At 38.3% G+C, this 21,049-nt stretch overlaps 1 protein-coding gene across 1 annotated transcript in view; it reads right to left on the minus strand.

Moving 5' to 3' along the window:
- Positions 1-21,049, minus strand: part of CFAP74 (cilia and flagella associated protein 74) — a 39,936-nt gene that overhangs the window by 18,658 nt on the left and 229 nt on the right. Inside the window, exons 2-20 of the mRNA XM_068414947.1 lie at positions 19,790-19,940; positions 18,674-18,764; positions 17,944-18,090; positions 17,085-17,183; positions 15,676-15,780; positions 14,416-14,589; positions 13,756-13,866; positions 12,457-12,559; positions 11,563-11,720; positions 10,267-10,477; positions 9,182-9,367; positions 7,834-8,007; positions 7,350-7,468; positions 5,926-5,992; positions 5,363-5,452; positions 4,230-4,403; positions 3,224-3,383; positions 1,776-1,888; positions 1,051-1,173 (exon numbers count right to left, since the gene is read on the minus strand). Coding sequence (XP_068271048.1) covers positions 1,051-1,173; positions 1,776-1,888; positions 3,224-3,383; positions 4,230-4,403; positions 5,363-5,452; positions 5,926-5,992; positions 7,350-7,468; positions 7,834-8,007; positions 9,182-9,367; positions 10,267-10,477; positions 11,563-11,720; positions 12,457-12,559; positions 13,756-13,866; positions 14,416-14,589; positions 15,676-15,780; positions 17,085-17,183; positions 17,944-18,090; positions 18,674-18,764; positions 19,790-19,913 — 2,529 coding nt within the window. The 5' untranslated portion in view covers positions 19,914-19,940. The remainder of the gene's footprint in view (positions 1-1,050; positions 1,174-1,775; positions 1,889-3,223; positions 3,384-4,229; positions 4,404-5,362; positions 5,453-5,925; positions 5,993-7,349; positions 7,469-7,833; positions 8,008-9,181; positions 9,368-10,266; positions 10,478-11,562; positions 11,721-12,456; positions 12,560-13,755; positions 13,867-14,415; positions 14,590-15,675; positions 15,781-17,084; positions 17,184-17,943; positions 18,091-18,673; positions 18,765-19,789; positions 19,941-21,049) is intronic.

A 21,049-nucleotide genomic window follows, 5' to 3' on the forward strand; every position in this document is an offset into this window, starting at 1 on the left:
CTACAGCTGAGTAAAATATTTTATTATTCATATTGCAACAGGTGCTTTAATTAGGCAAAGCTAGGAAAATAATTTGTAAAAATAAAACCTAGGTGTTATCCTTCCCAGAAGAAAAAAGAATTATACTTTGGTTTGGATTCTTTGACAGAGAACATGAAGGAATAGCATGCTGCCCGTGATATTGAAAAGAAATATTTGAAGTGCATCCTACTTAAGTGAATGTGCCACAATTCAGAAACTCAAGAGACTGCAGCTTGTTTAGCCAGCAAAGAAACACACTAATGGCAGCACAGTGCCGCACTTCCTATAATGACCTTAGGTCTGACATCAGTGACCACACAGCTCAGACCTGGATAAAATGATCCCAAAAGAGATGGCACCCACAGGAGCCTGCAGCAGGCACCTGCAGCTCCGTCTGTAGACTGCTCCATCTGCAGACCGCAGGGAGAGCCAAGACTGGCCCACTGAGCTGCTTGGAAGTTTTTCTTTATTTTTCTGGCAAGCTTCTGTGAACTGTTCCCAGGCAGAATTTGGCTTCCAATAAAGTGTGGAATCAAAATATGCTGAAGTGGTGACTAAAGTTGTCATCTCTTCTAGCTTTCACACATCAGCTTCACTACTGCATGCTAAGTCATTCCAATTCTGATATATCAGAAAGAAAATAAACTGCATGGGTTGGGAACAGAGAGGAATACTTTTCTAATTGTTTCCAGGACATTAGATGTTTTCCAGTACGATGTCTGATAAAATGGGAATATCAGGATTATTTGCATAGAAATTTAAGAGAATCAACAGGTTTAATGACCATATTGCATCAGAAAAAATGGCCACGATTTACAAAGTTACCTCCCATCAAACCACAGAATACATAATCACACAGTACCTCGTTATTTCTTATAGTGTTCATAAACGTATCTGTCCTCTACCTCCTTCTCCTATTTCTAATACGGGATTCTGAGCTCTCTTAATTCTTGGGAAGAGCAGAAGTAGGAGGATTTCAAACTCTTTTTCTACAGTGTTTTGAAGCAAGTCTTGCACAAAATCACTCACTGGTTTGCAGTCTGAGTTGTCAAACACGATCTCAAACTCTGCCCGCACATCCCCAGGGACAGCTGGCACAAAGAGAACCTGGAGTTTGACTGAGCTGAAGGGTCCAATTTCACCTTCAGTAACCTAAACAAGAAATAACGTTTTTAATTAAAATCTGACTGTATTACTGTAGTTGGCTATAAATTGCATTGAAATAAAGAAGCAGTATATACTCATACTATACAAAACTCTATTACACCTAGTTTGTAACTAGATCAAATGCACTATGGAAGGGAAAAATCAGTATCAGTAGCTCTCTAGGAGGTCTGTTGTGGGGAAAAGACTTGGCATGACACATGGTTTCACAACCAGGCATGGTCAGAATCTTTCCAAGAGCCTCGTTTTACTGCCAGACTGTATAGATAGTGCTGTTTACCAAAGCGTTTCCATTGTATATTGGTGCACATGTAACTAAAACGTGGAGGAGCTGCCTTGTGCTACCAAAGATCTGCTCTACTGATTGCAGCATTAAGTCCACCTGCCTTCTGTACGCATAGGTAGAACCCATAAATGCAAGTATGAACTAGTAGCTGGACTCTCATACTCAGATTTTTTAATATGGCTCAAGTTTGACATTTCCCAGCCATACTTCCTGCCCCATCTTTTGTGTTGTTACTAGACTGTGCACAGTCAGTACAGTCACTGCACTAGTGAAAGTCTTGTCTGTATCTCAGGATACTCATTACCTTTCCAAGCATAATCTCAACTGGTGTTTCTTCAGGAGAAAGTTCCACTAAATTATGTGCATTTTCTGTGTCTAGATCTGATCTGGAATCTAATACATCTTGACCAAGTTGTTCTGTGGAAAAAAAAAAACACAAAGAAACCCCCACAAAATGCTGGATGTGGGTATCTATTCCCTGAACAAAAATATCCAACAGAGCAGAAGTACATTGAGTTTGGTCAATATTGCAAACCCAATAATGTACACCAATGATGGGGAAATAGACATGCTAGAAGGACATTTCTGTTTGGCCATACAAGTTTGCCCCAGTCCAGAAGTCTGCCCTAGGCACCTGAGCCCTCCAGTGCAGAACACCACCACTGATGTTTCAGTAGGATGAAGTATGTATATCAGAGATTGTTACGTCAAGGGATGAAAACTCAGCTGAAAGCGTGAACTGGGCTTTAAGAACAATTTCAGTGGGACAAAGCAATGCTGTCAGCAGGACCCACAAAGCAAGTGGAAGTGCTGCTTCACTTTACTTTCAAAACATCTGCAATAATAAGTACCTTTTAATTAAACAGTCTCCCACTAGGGCTTCAAAGTGCCTTAAATAAAGCATCACAAGAGAGATGTCGTTAACTCTGGACTGTATGGCAGTAATCAGCTGGCACCCATATGCTTCACATTAACCAGGAAAAACATCAAGGTGGCATGAGATATGTTAGTGTGCCAAAGCAAGGGACAGACATAGTTGGTCTTTTTTTTTTTTTTTAAGGTCTGAAAACATCTTTAAAGGTATGTGTTCTGTGCAGACAGCTACTGTGATTTATGGAATCATTCCATTTCACAATACAGATCATAGATGTGAAAAGAAAAACCACCCACAACCTTCTCATGGAACTTTTAGTTTCCTGCAATTGGAATTATCAATATCCAGAAGAAATATTAAAGAATACAGATAATAAAGAAATTAAGGAAGTCTTTCTTCTACAAGACTGGATTTTGTTAAGCACATAGTAAACATTAGGAATGAGATGGAAAATGTCTAAGAAGGTTCATCTTTCTGCTTCCTTGTTCCTAGAATTACAGACTATAAAAATAAACCTGTCACATGGATTTCTATTCTGAGAAGTGGGTATTCAGTTGCTGAGACAAGAATGATAACAATTTTGTGGTTTCTGTGAGCTAGTTGGCTTCTGTATTCTTCTGAGACTGAATTGCTGATCGCTAATGAGAAGTGAGATTCTCTGCTGCATTTGATATAATGGTGTCAGTACATTATTTTTAGTCATTTTTTTGTGAGGCAGCATACAAAGAAATGTAACATTACTACTAGAATGATGAACTCCTTAATTTACTGAGTAACTCTGCAAACTTCATTCCACAGTTCATTACAGGCAGCTCCACAAATGGATAACGCTTAGCCTGGGAACCTGCACTGCCAGTTTTCTACAACAGTCATCTCACCTGTGGGAGTCTCAGGCCTCTGCTGCTCCACCTCTGCTACGCAGTAGGTCATTCCTTCACTAGCATCAGGACAAATTTCTTCCTTCTTTTCAACTACAGATGCCACAGCACTATCGCTGACTTTCTTTTCAGGGACACAGTCACTGAAATCTTGAGTAACCTATTAGAAAACACAGAAAAAGCATGTTCTACTGTGGCTGTTCATCTAGCTTGCACCAGCTCCGATTTTATCAAGCAGCTGCAAACCAGACTTGTATTTTCTTGCAACTGTTCCACATTAAAAATGGAGAAATGTGTTGCACTCTCTAAAAACCGCACGTTCTACTAGACATTTATCAATGAGCAGATTTAATTTTTGCTGGCTGCCTAAAACAGGTAAATAATATAATGGGAGCAATACAACACAGTGTTAGTTACTTTACAATTAACAGAACTAACATTTTCTAGTGGAAACACAGGCAGTTCTATGTCAAAACTAAGTCTGCTAAAACTAGACTTCTGTTTATTACACACCTACAAAACATAGAATACAGAAGGAAAACCATGGATACAGATGGTGTTATTTCACAAATTCTTTATTTGAACCACGCTTTTAATGTAAGGATAGTATGAGAGTTGAAAACCACAGCAAACAGCTCAGCACTGTACGTACTATCTAAGGTAGTGTTTCAAAAGAGAGGTCAACCCTTTTCTTTGAACTTAAAACTGGGTTTCTTATTTTCAAGAATCTTATCATAAACGACTAAAATGTTAAAGCAAATTATCATTGTTGGTTCCCCTCTACCCCCTCCCCCATAACTGTTTTTAAATTTGTCTTGTGATATTTGGGGGTCTAACAGATTATATTAAGACATGCCAACCCAAACATAAACAAACGACTAAAACTGAGACCAGATGATCTTCCAAAGTCCCCTCCAACCTGAGCTGTTCTATGATCTGTATGATTCTACCGCACTTCACAAAGCAGAATGTTTCTATCAATTCAGGGAAATGCTTTTGAACCTACCATTCCTCCAGGAGAAGAGCTTGCTGTCGCTCTACATGTACTGCTGTCACTTGCTGACGTCTGAACTTTGAATCTTGTTCCCAAAGCCCCACTGTTTGTCAGATTGATGGTCCGTGAAATTGTCTCTCCCACCACATGGCTGCCAAAGTCAATGAGCTCTTTATCTAGTGCCAGCTGGGAGAAGACAAACCATTAATTACTACTGTCCTAGATAGTCAGTAATGTCAATTGAACAGCATCCACCTTTTCACGAACAGGACTTTAAAGTTCTTATTATCGTTTCAAAGATGGTATCAAATAACATGAACTGTGAGTATCCTTCTGCCTTCCTGTAGAAGCCAACTCATTAAAACAATGTCTTGTTAAACTGAGCCCCTTCCATTTCAGTCCACTATAGGACAATGGGAAAAACAGGTTAAATTATGTTCATTGTAGCAGCTTGCATAAGTCTTCAGGGAGTTACTCTGGAAGGAGGTAATATTTACATACCAGTTCAACAGTGTTGCTCTTGTGTTACAGTACAATGGTTTTACTAGCATCAAGCTAAGAAGCAAGCAGCATTTAGCATCATATAGTGACTACATACCAGTTCATAACACAACCTGTCTTGTTTCTTTCAGCTACCATGGTTTGCAACCAGTTTAAAAAGTAATACACTACTTCATATAGCATTCTTAATGACTTTGTGACTGGGTGTATGATAACAAAAGGCTTGTAATTCAAGTTCAAGCATCAAAAAGACAAAGACAACTTGGTTGCTTGCTAGTCTGGGGCAGGATTTCCAAAAATTACAAGCAGAAAAAGATAGCTCATTTCCAGCCACCCTGTCTCTTCCCTCCAGTCACAAAGTAACATTGTGTCATCCACTTCTAAAACAGAACTACTTCAGTTAATTCCACTCAAGTTAAAGTTACAGTTCAGGGTTAAGTAAATCCATCGAGGTAATTTTGTATAAATCTCAGTGTAATCTGGGAAGCTAAGGAATGAATCATTTTCTGGAAAGAGACTCTCCATTCAAAAGGAAAAAAAGAAAGAAATATAAATACCTCTTGCTAAATATTTTCAATAATGTTATCTCACATTTTCCATTACTGTTGTTATACAGACTCTGAACATACTTAAAAGTCACTTACAATGCATCTCTTGGTTGTACATTTCAGAGGAACAGAAAAAGAACCTGTCTGTGCCATAAACATGACTTCTCCTTCCAGAGTTTCATTTATCTAGAAAACAAACAAAAAAAAACCCCAACCAAGTAATCTGCAAAGATTTAGCCTATGTAGTCTGATGAAAAATATTTTCACTCATTCTTTGAATAATTCATAATAATGAACATATTAAAATGTATCTCTACAGATTCTGCATTTCCACTTTAAAACAGTCTTTGGTAGCCGCTTGTGTAACTTCAGCTATGCAATGCTATCAATCTTTTCATTTGGAGCAAGTTTTGAAACATACTCCAAGAATCCTCAGGGACAGGCATTTTTCTAAAACCTGCCCTTCAAATATGCCCTATTACAATTTAACAGAGCTTGAACACACACACAGTTGTCCAAGTACAACAGCACCTTTTCTAGAAATGTAGTTTGTTTTCTCGATAACAGTTAAGAAATTAAATTAATATTTTTTAAAATCAGACTAGTGGATCATACTAGGCTTCTCATCATTATGTAACTTAGCACTCAGGTGCACTTACCATTGGCTTAAATGTTACCACAACTTCACAGGACATTCCAGCAGCCATTTTGCCAGGTGGGTCAAAACTATGGAGATAATTAACATAAAACTCCAAATTAAAGCTATGCATGAAGCATCCAGCTCCTATTCTGGTAACAATGGCAGATGTTCTTTAATTGTTTTTCCCCACTTGGATTAATTACTTAGAAAAGTCAGAATGAGTGACAGATTAATGAAAAGCTACAGAGCCCTGCTGCGATTGTAAAACCACAAAGGCTGATTCTTTATTAATGTTTTACTCAGAAAGTCTTGAAGTGCTTTTAAAAGGCAAGAATTATTGCCTTCATGCTACAGACAAAGAGGCTGTAGCCAAGCAGATGAAGCTGAGACTTCACTTCATCATCAAGAACAGGGTGGACCAATCACCTGTTCAAACAATTAGACTTCTCCCATTACCCATTTGGAGTGTTGCTCTGTAACATCTCCCCTCTCCAAATGGGAAATGAAGAGGAAATAAAAAAAAAAGAAGGTAGCTGCAAATGCTTAGAGGATGTGTTGCTTGCTGCAAACTGTACCAAAATTATCTTGAATAGAAACTGCCACTCATTTCAGTGCCTCATTTCATGGTCTCTGTGATGCAAGCAAAATGCCCATCAGAGGACAAGAAATCTCACAGCTGCACTCGAAATGAAATTAAGGCACTACTGGGGACCTGTTCTGCCTGACAGAAACAGAAAGGAAGCGAGACAAAATAGATCACTAAATGTTGTTAGCCAGGGGAATACCTGAGCAAACTGAAACACAGAACATACACATTACTCACAATTTTATCCAAACAAAATTAAACCCAAACAAAAGCAAGATGAAATATTTTCAAAGGGAAACACTGTTTGGAATTCAGGAGCTTAATCCACCACAATCACTTTTTTTTTTGTTTCACAGAGTTCCAAGTAAATATATTATTTTTTCTTGACTTCATTTTTTAAATAAAGGCAAGCTGTGAAAAGTAGTATTTTATATTTACATATAGGTTTGCCTAGGCTTAAAGGCCCTTATGGTGGCCTAGGAAGAAGCTCGGGTCCTCTTTCACTTCTTTGTACCAACTAAGAGATCCTTTCCCCTTTTCAAAGGGTCTGACGTTTTTGAAAAAAGCTTTCTCCTCGTTCAGGGCCGGCAGTTACCACAGGTCTCTCCTGCTTTCCACAGGGTAGGGACTGGTCCCTTGCTATCACCACTGCAGAAACCAATGACGTGCAGCTCAGGCTCACTGAGCCTTTTACTCCTCAGCTGAGACACAGTTCCTTCCCTCATCTCACAAGAATGGAATATAATGATTTAGATGTATTTACTGAAATCTGTTTAACTTGCTACAGAATTTGGTTACATCTCCTGTTGTGGTACAAAGGTAAAACAAGCAACTAGGCTACAGTTAATTTTACTTACTGAACACTGATGATGTCCTTGAGGCATTCACTGATCCCCACTAGCCTGCAGAGATTAACACCGTAGGATGCATTTATCAAAACTATCTTCTTTTTGTAGATTTGACCAACATCAAAATCCTTGGAATACCAAACACGTGTGAATTACAGGAAGTAGCATTTACACATGGAATGACAAAAACAACAAGATGTTTCATCATTTGCTCACCTTTCTGACAGTATTTAAATTCCCCCAGGTAACGGAAGTATTTTAGAACTTAGACCTAAGTAGTAAAACTAAATTATTTAATCTGACTATAACTTACCTAAGCAATTGCTAGAGAAAAAGGCAAGTACTGTTTCAGGTTTGACTAAAGACCTATTAAAGACAACAAGAATTCTTTGTTTTCTTCCTAGTGCAACAAAATTTTGATCAAGACATCGGTATACACCTACAGTAGGTACATACATCATCTGTATAGATCCTGTGCAGAATGGCCACTAACCTTGAAGTGAATGCAACTTGGTTTACTATAGAAAGTACATCCCTTACGTTCAGGACCAGACACTATTTGCTTGTGCAAAATTCCAGTTTGGAATTCCTCCATTTTTTTCTCACAAATGTCTTTTTTCACTGCCCTTGTAGCCAGCTGCTTTGGATCCATTTCTTCTTTGGAAACCTAATAAGGAACATCAGTAAAAAACACCATGATCTAAGTAATTGTGATCACAGAATCCGTAGCCCAAAGTACAAAAGTCTGTGAACGGAATCCTTTAGTACCTGGCCAGCCTTTGGCTGCTCCTCTCCAGATCAAACTCAGCCTCCCAACTTCTATATGAAGAATTTAATTTGTTCTCAGCTGTCTGTTCTGTAGCTGATCATCACCCCACACTATGACATAGTGTTTTTAATGGCACTATTAGCTCTTCTGCACTTGAAGAGGTTTTTCCCCTCAACTTCTTAAATAAATACTCATTCAGAAAAAAAAACAGCTAACTTCACTGGAACATTTCAGTTATGCTGCAGTGCTTCTTAATGCAAGTATACGAATATGTATATGCAAGTATACCTTGGAATAACATTCAAGATCTTAACTACATTATTCCACTCTAAGACTGTATTATTTACTTCTGTTTAGAGTATAGGATACTACTGCTTTGCTAGAAGATATGCTTCTCTCTGCCTAGTATGATATGACAAAAGTTGTTTCCACATAAAGCAATCCATGCTGCCAACTCAACAGAAAGTCATGTTTAGTTTTCTTTAAACTCAAACAAGTGAACACGATGTGATGGATGCCTGCACACATCTCTGAACTAAAACTGAAGACTTGTTTTCTCTTTAAGAGAACAAACACGGCAAGAATAGTGTCAAACAGCAGTTACTCTGATGATATCCTCACACTTGAATCTCTACATCTACGTAATAAAGTCTGCATTTCAACTGCAAAGTAGATAATTACTGTTTTAAGCAAGGTTCCTAAACCAGCGCTTGCCAGTGTCATTACTTCACTTCTGAAGTCATTACTTCCACATTTGAAAATACTGATTTATGTTTTCCCTTTCCCAGTCTTCCAGAATGTGACCAAATTCTCGAACTGCGAGATGACTTTGTGAAGCCAGCAATGAAATCCATTCTGCTGACACTGAACAATTTTGGACTGATAAAGTCCAGTACTTTATCTACACTACTAGAGAGACAAATGAAACTTTTCTAATCCATTAAGATACTTTTATGGGTACTGTCAAAATTTTGTAACGACCAACTTTACCACGAGTCAATTACAAAAGGATCTCATCCACATATTTTTTTTCTTCTTTTCTATTTCTAATAAGAGATATCACAACATTTACCTTGTGCAAGTCACATTCCTGACTCTGAAGTCCTGGGAACTCTGGTTCTACTAGGGTCTCATCGCTCTCTTTCTCATCTTCACCACTTTCACAGAGCACATCATGGGGTATTTTTTCAGAAATCTCTCCTTCAGAAGCAGGTCTCTCACCAGCTGAGGAAGAAGCTGATGGAGAATACCACGACTTCTGTGAAAGAACATAAGTTTTGAAGATATAGTTAAAAATTACTAGAGGACAGTTACTTCAACAGTTAACAGTTTCTGAGGAGATCTTTTAATACAAAAATGACAGGTCTATAAAGCTCAGAGGCCAAAGATGACAGCTTAGATTGATCTCTTAAGACACTGAATACAGACAAAATCTTATGTTAAAAGCACCTATGTGACATTAACTCTATCCTATAAGAAGCTAGACACTAGTCCTCAGGCATGAGAACACTGGCTGTTGTTTGTGAATGTTCTGGGTGTCACAGGATAGCCAAGGACTTTGTCGTTTTGTTGCAGTATGACTATTTCTACCAACACCTCTCCCCCACCCCTTTTCTTTTAAATACCTAAAGATTGCATGATGCCACTAGTTCCATCAGGGAACTCAATTCACCTCCATTTTCCAGGCCAGTACCCCCTGGAATACTGCACAGATAAAAAAAAACATTCAGGAAGCTTATGTCTAGAAAGAACCAGTGTCTCCTTTCTAAGACAGTGGAAACATTTCCCTTGTGCTGACAAACTGATCCGATTCCTTACTCAGGGATGAAGGTAATTAGACAGGAAGTGAGGGCACTTTGCGTAGTCTTTGATGCCTGTTGCGATTCATGTGTTTGAAAAATCACCTCTTCTTACAAGTGCCCTTAAAAAACCCCCCACACCAAACAGGACAATGTCTTTATTCATACAAGGGTCAACGATCAAGAAAAGGGAGATGAACAGTCATGAAGAAATCTAATGGAGAAATTACTCCCCGCTATGCTGTACTGTCTGGTATTTGGTTGTAGCCTGTGCTATTCACAGGAAAATAATTCACTGCCCTGCACCTTTGACAAAAAAATAAATTTACATACAGTTCATTCTTAGGCCTTTGTTTACCTGTGATATTGCTGCAGCTGAAGGCTTGCAGGTCTTCTCAATATATCGCCATGTTCTCATTCTCCGCAGTACAGAATCCTCAAGTTTACCACCACGCTTAAATGCCTTCGTACAGGACTGACTTTTTTTCTGCTTGTGAACAGAAGCTTTTTCTCGCAAAATTTTAGATACAATCTCAATTTTTCTTGATTTTTGCCGCTCTCTAAATGCTCTGTAATCCAATGTTGTAAGAAATATTAAACCAACCATGGCTGTTTACTAATAATATTAACTACAGTTCAGTTTCTTTTGAGCCTTTAAGCTAAACGGCAAGTCTTTAAATTGGGTGCAGTGGTAATTTGTGTCAAGACACCAGGGGATTCAGAGGCTATTTATACATTTTTGTGGACTAAATATACTCAATTACAATGTTCTAGAAGCTGAGGAGTTGACAAAGCACACCAGTCACTGCTACTGAAAAAGTTTTAAAATAATTTTCCTAACCTAGTTAGCTATTTAAAGAAAACTGCGTATCTGAGATCCAGTGGATTTAATAAAGGGAGGAAGAATGGTTAAAAGTAAGGACCTAAGTACTGAACTTGGAGGATATGAATTCAAAGGCATGTATGACAACAAACTCCATGACACACTGGGCAGCATGACAAAAGTGACAGTATATCATTTAATCTCAGTTTTAATACCAGCAGTTTAATACACAATTTTCTGCAACAAATATTACTCACACCAATGATGGCTTTTAATGTAGACTTTCACCTCTTCAACTAATATATAAATAAGTGGTTAAAAACAATACTTAAGCTTTGCACTGGAGCAGATGAGATACAGGCACATTCCTACCAACTTTACTACAAAGGCAGAGGAGTAATTTCAATCGAAAAAAGCACAAAGGAGAGTACCGTGCTTCTGACCTTACTGCAGTGAAATCTTCCAGAGACTCTCTTAAAAGCCTACAAAAGCGATTCGATTTGTACAGGGACAGTGCTCAGGAAACGCAGAAGTACAGTTGCTTCAGGCACCCAGTTTAGGTTCACTGAATTTCCCTCCTGGAGTAGTTTTATCTTTGCACTAATCATAGAACATGGGCTCCTGAGTTTGGTTCTCTGAATAATACCTAAGCTAGAAGTTCAAGTCACTTAAACTATACAAATACCACACATACGGCGTATGAGAATGAGTTCACTCCCTTGAGACAGCATCACAGATGTTATGGCTTCAGAATCTGATTAAGAGCTCCCATATACTCCCGCATGAGCATCAGTAAGCGGCTGAGAGTTTGATACAGGTATGAATACTTACCGTTTCTCTTTTTCATGCTCTAGCAGTTGTTTATGGAGAAAAATTTCCTTGGCAACATTGCCTCCTTCTGCCAGAACAGCTTCCCTCATTTTCATCTCCCGCTGCTTTGCCTTAAAGGCCATTGCCTTGTTCCAAACCTGGAGAGTTTGGATTTTTTCCTATGAAGCCATACAAACCATAGTCACATATTTGATTCACATATTAAAGAACATAAAAGAGAATCTAGTGTTGGTCCCTTTATCTAAGTATAAATTTGTGGTAGATTTCTCTGAAGTAGAACTTATTGTTTTTAATATACACAGTAGTCACGGGGTGCTGAGATGCAGAAAGCTCTGACTACGTCAGAGCTACTTCTTCACCCTTCTAGCCTGCCCTTGAAATGCTACTCAATGGAGCAATGTCAAAAGACACAGTTTGAATCAAATCAGTGTTAATTTAAGATCATTCCTTCAGATTCTACAGAACAGAAGAGCAAAGTAGCATAGCTCAGAAATTCTTAATTTACATTATTTAAATTCTTAAGTAATGTTTTTTCTTCCATATGTTTTCTCCATATGAAATACTTCTGCACTGGGATCCAAATAACTGGAAATACTTTGGCCAAGTTTTCCAAGAACTTATTTGTAGCATGCATTATTTTCAAGAGTTACCCTACCAGAACAACCAGGTTGTTGACAGAATAAACTCTGTAAGTAGAACTGTCAAAATCTGCCCATACAAATCTAATACCATTACTCCTATAGTTAAATTCTCCCCAGTTTCAAGAGGGGTTTGGTCAGTGATCTGACAGCATCACGCAACAACTCCACAATGAAAACCAAAATTCCTTTCATTAAACCCAAGCAGTCCGACAAGTCCATTTCTCCGTTCCCCGTCTAAGCACCGCAGCAGTACCCTGTTGGAGGTGATGCTGTTTTTCAGGGAGAGCACAGCTTGTATCCTTCTCTCCATATGCTCCCGAGTTTGCGCTTCTTCCTTTGCAGTTTTTTCATGAATTCTGTAAGCAAAGTACAATCTTTCAGGCTCATATCCTGGAAAGCTTTTAGTATTAGAATGTTTAACCTGACAAGGAGGAATTCTCAATGTCACCATTCTCCCTGTAAGCCTCTGTGTTTACTATGCACAGGGTGGGGGTAAAGCAGAACAGTTGGAAGCCTCCTCTGTACACGGCACCGCTCAAGTTACAGGTGCCAACAGGCTTTCAACTAGTTTGCTCAATAACTTTTTTTAAAATTTTGAATATGAAGAATGTGTTCCACATTATGACATATGTCTAGTTGCTAAAATAAAGCAACAATTCAGGTGTTGCTCACATAACCGATATCTAAACAATTACATAGTGAACTTTACATGAACCACTTGTACCCACACTAAAAATAAACCCTACAAACTCTATGTGGGCATGAATCAAGTCTGAAAGTATTCCAGCTAATATAAAAAATTAGAAAAAAATTAGTAAGAACAATATATTTGACACATTACTCAGAGCAGGGCGGGGGAATCTATTTGGTTGTTTGTTCTTAATTACTATAAGTTTTCACATGCCATCTAATGAAAAATAAACCAACACAGAAACAGTACAATTATTTCAATCATTTTTTTCAATTAAGTCCTAATATACGAGTAAAAGTAAGTAACAAATGTTCAGTTTCTTTAGTAGCAAAATAATTCAACACCACAGTAATCATATAAACATAAACCTGTTTAATTTCCCATCAACCAAAGAACAGGAGCATAAAGAAATGGCCTATCAACCAATTTTACCAGACAGCCAGAAAGCTTTTTTACCACATTTCAGAGGGAATATAGAACGGCAGAGTGCAAGTTTCAAACCTGGAATGTAGTTATACTACTTCAAACTACTTCAGCTAATGACACACACACGTACAAAATGTTTCAAATCATTATTAGTGCCTACAAACAGTCAGACCCCTCTGCATCCCATCAAAAAGACAGTCCCTTCAGTGCCAGGGACTCTGAAGACCACACTAGGACAGTATGTGGATTTTCTTCTTTCCAGGTCCCTCTGTGCCACGTAAGACTGGAATGCTTCACAGCACTGGTACTGTGGCAGAAGATTCCCAGTGTAATGGAAGACACATCCAGCAGAAAAATGATTATTTTTCAAAGACTAAAGGATAAAGTATTGTACACCAGAGCATGTACAGTGACAGAAAAGGAGTGAACAATAACCTTGCCATGCTTTTTCTGAGGAAGCATACTGCTTTTTCATGGTTCCTTTTGGCATCTTCAAGCATTTTTTTTTGCCTTTCTTCACATTCTTTCCGGGCTTTCTCTTCTTTTCTACAAAACAGGGAAACCAACAGTTGCAGCAGGACTAAGGAAACCCTGATTCCAATACAATGACCTCTAAGGGTGGGGTTGGGGAGTCTATTAATATGTGCTGAAAGGAGGACATTAGTCTTTCTCCCCCCCTCCCTGTACAGTCTCTTGTTTTCATAAAGCCTACAGACAAATTGATAAACTGTTGCCCCCTTTCTCTCCAAGAAATCTTGATGTACTTTATCCTAAGTTCAGAAAGTCCTGGAGGCCAACAACAATGTAGACACATGCAGTTAGTCTGATCTAATAAACTTCATTTTCCTAAACAAAAAGCATTCACAGTTTTTGTCTTTAGCAAGTTTATTTTCATAGATCATAAATCTTTACCTGCATAACTGCAAGACTGTGAGCAATTCTTATTTAAATTCCATTTCCTCATAAAAAATATTCCTGAAGCAACACCCAATACCACTCATATTTGAATTAGCTAATCTTCTCAACACCTGAAATAGTGAATTGGCTAAAAATAATACAGAGAAAGGAAGCAGAGTCTGACTTATAGGCGCTTACTTTTCTCTAGACCACTGATTTGCTTCTGCTTGCAGTGCTGCTGTTTTTTCCTTCCAGATCCGTACTCTGGCTCGTTCTTGGTATTGCATCTCCAGCTCCTCCTCAACTTTTTCAAGGTGTTCACGAAGGATATCACGTTTTCCCTGCTCAGTTTCTATCTGCCACATCTCAAGCCTTTAAAACAAAGTGTGAGCTGTTTTCACTGATATACTGACATTCTTTCACTTACTTAAGGCTATTGAGTAGGTAAGGCTCTACGGTAAAAATGAAAATCTAGCCATTTTTATTTTTTTCTTTTAAATTATGGTGTAAATCATACCCTGTTACTGACACAGGTACTGTACCTTTCAGACTAAGACTCATATATAATAGCATATCTCATTTTAAAGACGTCAAAAACATCAGTCAAAAAAAAAAAAGTTAAAAAAATAAAGCTCAAGGTTCTGTTTCTCAAATTCACATTTACCCAGAAGAAAAATATGAAAAACCAAGAAAAACCAAGAAAAATAGCTTTTTCTTCAACAGTAAATAACTTCAGGGACAGGCCATAGCTTTTATTCTTCTACATTTTGCTGAAGGAATTTAGGTATTAGTTAATCACTTGGTTAATCACATCTATAAGTTGTGTTCTTCCTTTGATGTGATGCATTAGTAGTCGTACCTCTGGTGCCAAAAGATAAACACACTCGCCTGTTGCCTTCTGCAAAAGACAGTTTTATTCTGTCTTATATAAATAAATAATTTAGTATGTGTGAGCAACCAATTACAAGTAGCAATATTAGCTTAGCATAAGAATACACCGTACCACTACAGTGTCTCCATCCTTCTCAGTTTCAATCTTTTCCTTTATGCCCTATAAAAATCACTCAGAGGCATAAATTAGAAGTGTTTATGCTCATTCAGAGATCAGTATCACAGACAAGTCTACTTCATTCCAGCTTATTTTCCATTTAAAATGAGACCTGTTTAGGTCCACAATGTATGCACAACTCCAGATAAAAATCAAAACTTCATTTCTGTGTGCAAAACTACCTCAGGAGCTGAGCCACAGCAACCACTTTCCTAAGCAATAAACTGCTCAGGCTAAAAGTTGCTCTCGAGATCCTTTGCCTTACAGTCAACCTCACATGACCTCAAATTATGTAGTTCAGTATTTACAAGCAACTTCTGTAGTGATTAACTTTTGAATCCATTAAACAGCATATGAAGACCATAATAAAGATTGACTCCCATGACACCGTTTTCTCATCCCTCACTTACATTTTTTCTTGTAGTGTCAAAGCAATTTTCAACTCAAAATCCTTCTCTTTCTCCAGTTCAGTGCACAGTCGTCTGTGCACTGCCTGAAGGCGATACAAGGCTGCACTGTTAACATTAAAAAGAAACAATTAGAAAGAAATTGGAACTAAAAAAGGTTAAAAAAAAATCCCCCCCCCCCCCCCCGAAGATCAGCAACAATAAAAAATAGCTTTGAGGCTGAGATTTATGTATCAGAATTCCATTAATTTATGCAGTCTCTGATTTAGCTTTTTAAGTGCCCATTCTTCGTGCAAAGGCGTAGCTGTCTTTAAACTATCACACACTGGTTGAAATTTACACAGGAATATATTTTTCAAAAGCACTGACCAGTAGCTTAGTGTCACTACTCGCTTCCCAAGCTGATAAAAGTAGTATTATTAATGAAGATAAGCTTAGGCAAACCTAGAGAACCTCGACTGATTTTGCTTTTAAAATGGCATTACGATATTCCAGGTACTTTGTCTACAATGGCAACGTTGCCAACAGCTTTTCTGTCTTTGGTGGGTTTTGTTACTGTCTCTTTGAGATCCTGCTCAGGGAGTACTAGCACCCATCACAGGAGTCTCATTAGCATTCAACTCACCAGTTTTGGTTAGGCAGCTATTCCATTTTGGCATCTAACCTACCTTTATCATTCTAATACTAACTTGAAGATTAACACAGGTCATAAAATGCAGCTGCGAAGTTTGTTCACAATACACTGGCTCCTGGACACAAGCCACCCACTTCTTTCTATTTAAACCAAATCGAAGAGTACAGTAAATTGCCTCCCACTTTATAGCAGGAGTGTTTCAGAACAGCTCCTGTATGCAGGACTACTCCTGAAAGGCATTCATGAACTTCACAACATAAAACAAACAGCAAAAGAAATGGCATATATATATAAATTCTGATTGTAATAGTTACCAGAAGCAAAACCATGACCTCTAAAACTGCCATAGCACCTTGGTGTTGGTTCATCACACTGAACAGAAGTGATTGAGACCCTGATGAACACAATTGACAGCAGTGGGCTAGGCTGATTTAATAACCTGTTGTGGTTATATTTTAAAATACATGCCTCTTTCCTGTCCACTCCTAAGTTTCTACCTCTTTCTGCACTGATTTACCTAGCAGAATATTACCTCTAGACCAGAAAGCATAGAGATCAAGGATTCCCAAGCCAATGCACCATTATTCTTTACTTCAAAAGGAGGAATTATTGCTGAAAATAAGTGATCTATTAACATCTTTAATGTATGTGCTTGAAAATTCCATCAACTGTTCAACAACATGAAGAGACGGAAACAGGGGAGTTTATCTAATTAATTACACAGATCAGCATAGTGGATGCCTGTAATCTTTGATATCCAGAAATACTCTCTACCTACACATTGCCAGCCTCCTTCTCTTTCTCCATTTCAATGTCTACATGCTCCAGCTGCTTTGCCAGCATCTCGATCTGCAGCTGACAGCTACTCAGCTTGTCTCTGCAACAAACAAACAGATTCTTTATATTTTGTAAGTTCTTTACTCTTTCCCATGAAACTCTTCCTTTTGGGGGCAAGATTCACAGCCAGGATTCCTTCAACCCTCCCAACTCCCCCCCACCATCCCACTTTTTCTTTTAAGCCCTTATTATGAGGTTCTTCAGAAGCCCTTGTTAATGTCAAGCATTTTCTCCAAAAATCCAGAAAAAACGAACAAGAGTTTATTCCAACTTCATCCAGAGTTCAGCTGTTATCAAAAATAACAGCAGAAATGGCATCTTTTTACATTCTTCAGATATATTTGCTGCTAAAGAACATCTTTGTGACTTTAACACAGCAAAACACCCACAGCAGGTGCTTATCTTACAGTAACTTCACCGATTCTAATGTAGCATTTCCACCAGTTAAGAAAATGTTTACAATGAATTTTCCACTTGATGTTTCCAACTGACTGTTGAACCAGCAGGATCGTGCAGACATCACTGAAAGGAATTAGCATCTAATTCTCCCAAACCAAACATCTCTTCTTTAACATTCATTATTGTGTTTCATTTTTTCAAGTATGTAATTAATTTGTAAAGAATTGAAGATCAAGGATACAAGTGTTTGGGGATATATTGAATATATTATATTAAACAAGTGTTTGCATCACGTAACTGTAATGAAAAAATTCTATAAACTCTAACATTTATAATAGATGCAGTATCCCAGTATTTGATGGTGATTTATGCTGATGGATTATGTTTGCTTAAACACTAACCTGGCTCTTTGGACCACAAATTCCTTTTCTTTGGCTATGTCATTGAGCTCTTTTAGTTTCCTCTGTGTGGTTAATATGTAAATTCTGTCGGTATACTTCATAGCCTGATTATTATTAGTGTTGCCCAAATAGTGTTCCAAGCTTTCCCTTTGAATTGAAACACACAATTAACAATGAAAACATAACGAGAAACTTAAAAGTTCTGCGAAGTTTGTAGGTCATCCAGCTATGCATTTGGGGGTTGCTTTCTGTTTTACTCTTATTCTAGCAGAATGGTTACAAACATGACCAGTATAAATAAGGAAAAAAATGAACATAATCTGTACAAAAGTTTACATACATGCACTTAAGCCAAGATTTTTAGACTTGGATATCTAACGTTGAACGTTTATAACCACATTTAATGCATTAATTATATGTCTTTGTTTTGAAATGCCTGTGGCTCCTCTTGATTGAGGAGCCAATTAGCCCACATTAATGTGGTGCAATCAGTGTTATACGTACACACCTGCAATGGCTTCAGAGTAAGAAGTGTCCAGAGTCTGTCTTTATCTTACTCAGCTCATTGTTTTAGCAGCAGTAACCAATTGAATTTATTTTTTGTGGAAAGGTCTATATTGCCTATGACTAACTTGACAAGAAATGCATGGTCAAATTAACCAAACCTTCTCTTGAAAAGGTAAGTTAAAGGAAATTACTGTTAGAACTGGTAACAAAACAAGTTATTTACGTGCTAGAATCAGATTTGTTTCCAGCTCCTTCACAAGCATCCTTGTTTTCCATCTTGCCATCGTGAGCCAGCTCTTCTTCGAGCTTGTATTCTAACAGATATCAAACCAAGAGTTTAATAAAGATACTTCCAACTTCAAAATGCAAAGCTCTAGTACACTTGCTGTCAAGTCAAAACATGGAGAATCAGAGATAACATTTCATAGCATTACTGCAGCGTATATTAAAGAAATATGGCAAAGCACACAGGACTACTACTGCAAACCAAAACAGGGAAATGGTCTCTGCCACAGAAGTGTCACCAACAATCCAGTGGATGTGGAAAAAAAAGAAAAAAAAGACAAAACCAGGGTGGGGGGCAGGGGGAAGGCTAACGTATCGACAGGTTTTGGCCAACAGTCTAATATATTTATTTTACACTACCTTATCCTACTGTACTGTGAAGACAGAAATTTTTTTAAGTATTTATGTGATCAAGAAAATGACAATGAGAGAAGAAGAGCCTAAGAACTCTTTTTAACATAAAGATCAGTATTCGCCACTACACCATACATGATACTCTGTAAAAGGTAGTTATGTTGCCTCACATACTATACTGAAACATACTTTTGGACACAATTAGAGAAACCAGCTGCCTATTAAGAGGTATCTGGTGCCAGTTTAGGTGCCTTAGGATATCCAACATCTTCATAGAGTTGAATCTGTGGAAGACCTGTGCCATTCTGGAGCCAGATGAGAGTCTAGAGCCCTTCAACTGGCACTAGATGCCAATGTACGAGCAACTGAATCAAGTCTGTGCAGTGACATATTAGCTTTTCACTATCAATAACTCTGAATCAAAATGCCTTACACAGGTAAAAAGTAGAGAATTTACTGCTACAGAAAGAATGGGTTAATGGTTGGACTCGATGATCTTAAAGGTCCTTTCCAACTAAAACAATTCTATGGTTTGGATTAGTTACAGCTGTGTAGATAATGCTAGAGAACACCTACCGGAACCATTGCACTTCCCTGAAATATCATCCTACCCCAGAACTGTACTGTTCCCATCCACTAAACTAGCAGACACATCAATGTCAGGTTTTTGTAAGTTATCACAACAATTCATCATTTTCACCTTCGCAGGGCTCTTTCACATCAGAGAACTGATCAGCTGTGTCTTCTTTTTCTTCCTCTTCCAGAAATGGTACAAGAGATTTTTGCTCTTCTTCATTACTAAAACTGATCTCGTTATCTTCCATACTGACAGTTCTTTCAAAACAACCAGGCTAAGAAAGAGAAGAGTGCATGTTTTATACATATAATCTCCAAGAACGTGCACTAGTGGTGACTGTTTCTTGAGATGAATTAATAGCACGTAGTAAATACTTAATGCATGTGAAATAACTTGATACAATCACACACATTTGTACTAGTCACACATTTTGAGTTTCAACTTTAATAAATCTCCCATAGAGAAGAAAGGACACTGTCAATTATTTATTTTTTTAATAACAATCAGTTCAATAATAAAACAAACCTTCTGAATGTATTTTATCCACTTAGGCAACCACTTCACCCAGAATAATTAGGGAACAAGTCGAACAAATGCTACTTGCTCTTGCATCTTACACAGTTCTCCCATGTTAAGTAAACTGTTCTCAAATGTTGATACAATTTACTGAGTTCATTAAATACTATATGCCAAATGGAATGAGCTATTTCCACATGGTTGAGCATTTCATCAAGGTCTTACTCATACAGAGATTTTTATGTGTGATTAATTTGAATGAAGTTGGTGGCTCAGATTTGAGTGCATTTATGTAAATCCTTTTGCAGACCTCAAAAACATAGACCAGAAGAGAGTATCTATGTTCTGTAGTTAAGGAATGGAGGAAATACACCATGGAATCCGAAGTACAGAACAGACTAAATGATAAGAACCACCTTAATGCCAAGACAGAATTCCTACACTGGGCTATAGTTGATTTAAGGATGGTAGTGGCACAAAAAAGTAACACAAACATAAATCGAGCCGCCAACACACCAGCAGTAGCCCAAATACTTTCTGTTAAGCCACTTCATTGTCAAGAGGTGCAACTCAAACCTCAACACAACAGAGCGTTGGGTAAATCAGGCCAAAATCTACAGCACGGCAGGAGGCCCCAAGGCCTTCTCCAAGGAAGCCACAACCCCGACAGCGAAAGGCGCACCGCTTCCCCAGCCGGCACGTCCAGAGCGCCACCGGACACCGGACCCTCGCGCTGTGTGAACGCCATCTCCACACCGGACTCACGCCGTATCCCAGCGACACCACGCGCAACCACAACCGCCGGCAGCCCGCCCAGCGCCGCTCTGCGAACAGCCGCCCCAGGGTCAGCCCGCCAAGCGGGCCGGG

This window comes from Nyctibius grandis, chromosome 17 (genome assembly GCF_013368605.1).
Source record: "Nyctibius grandis isolate bNycGra1 chromosome 17, bNycGra1.pri, whole genome shotgun sequence".
NCBI lineage: Eukaryota > Metazoa > Chordata > Aves > Nyctibiiformes > Nyctibiidae > Nyctibius > Nyctibius grandis.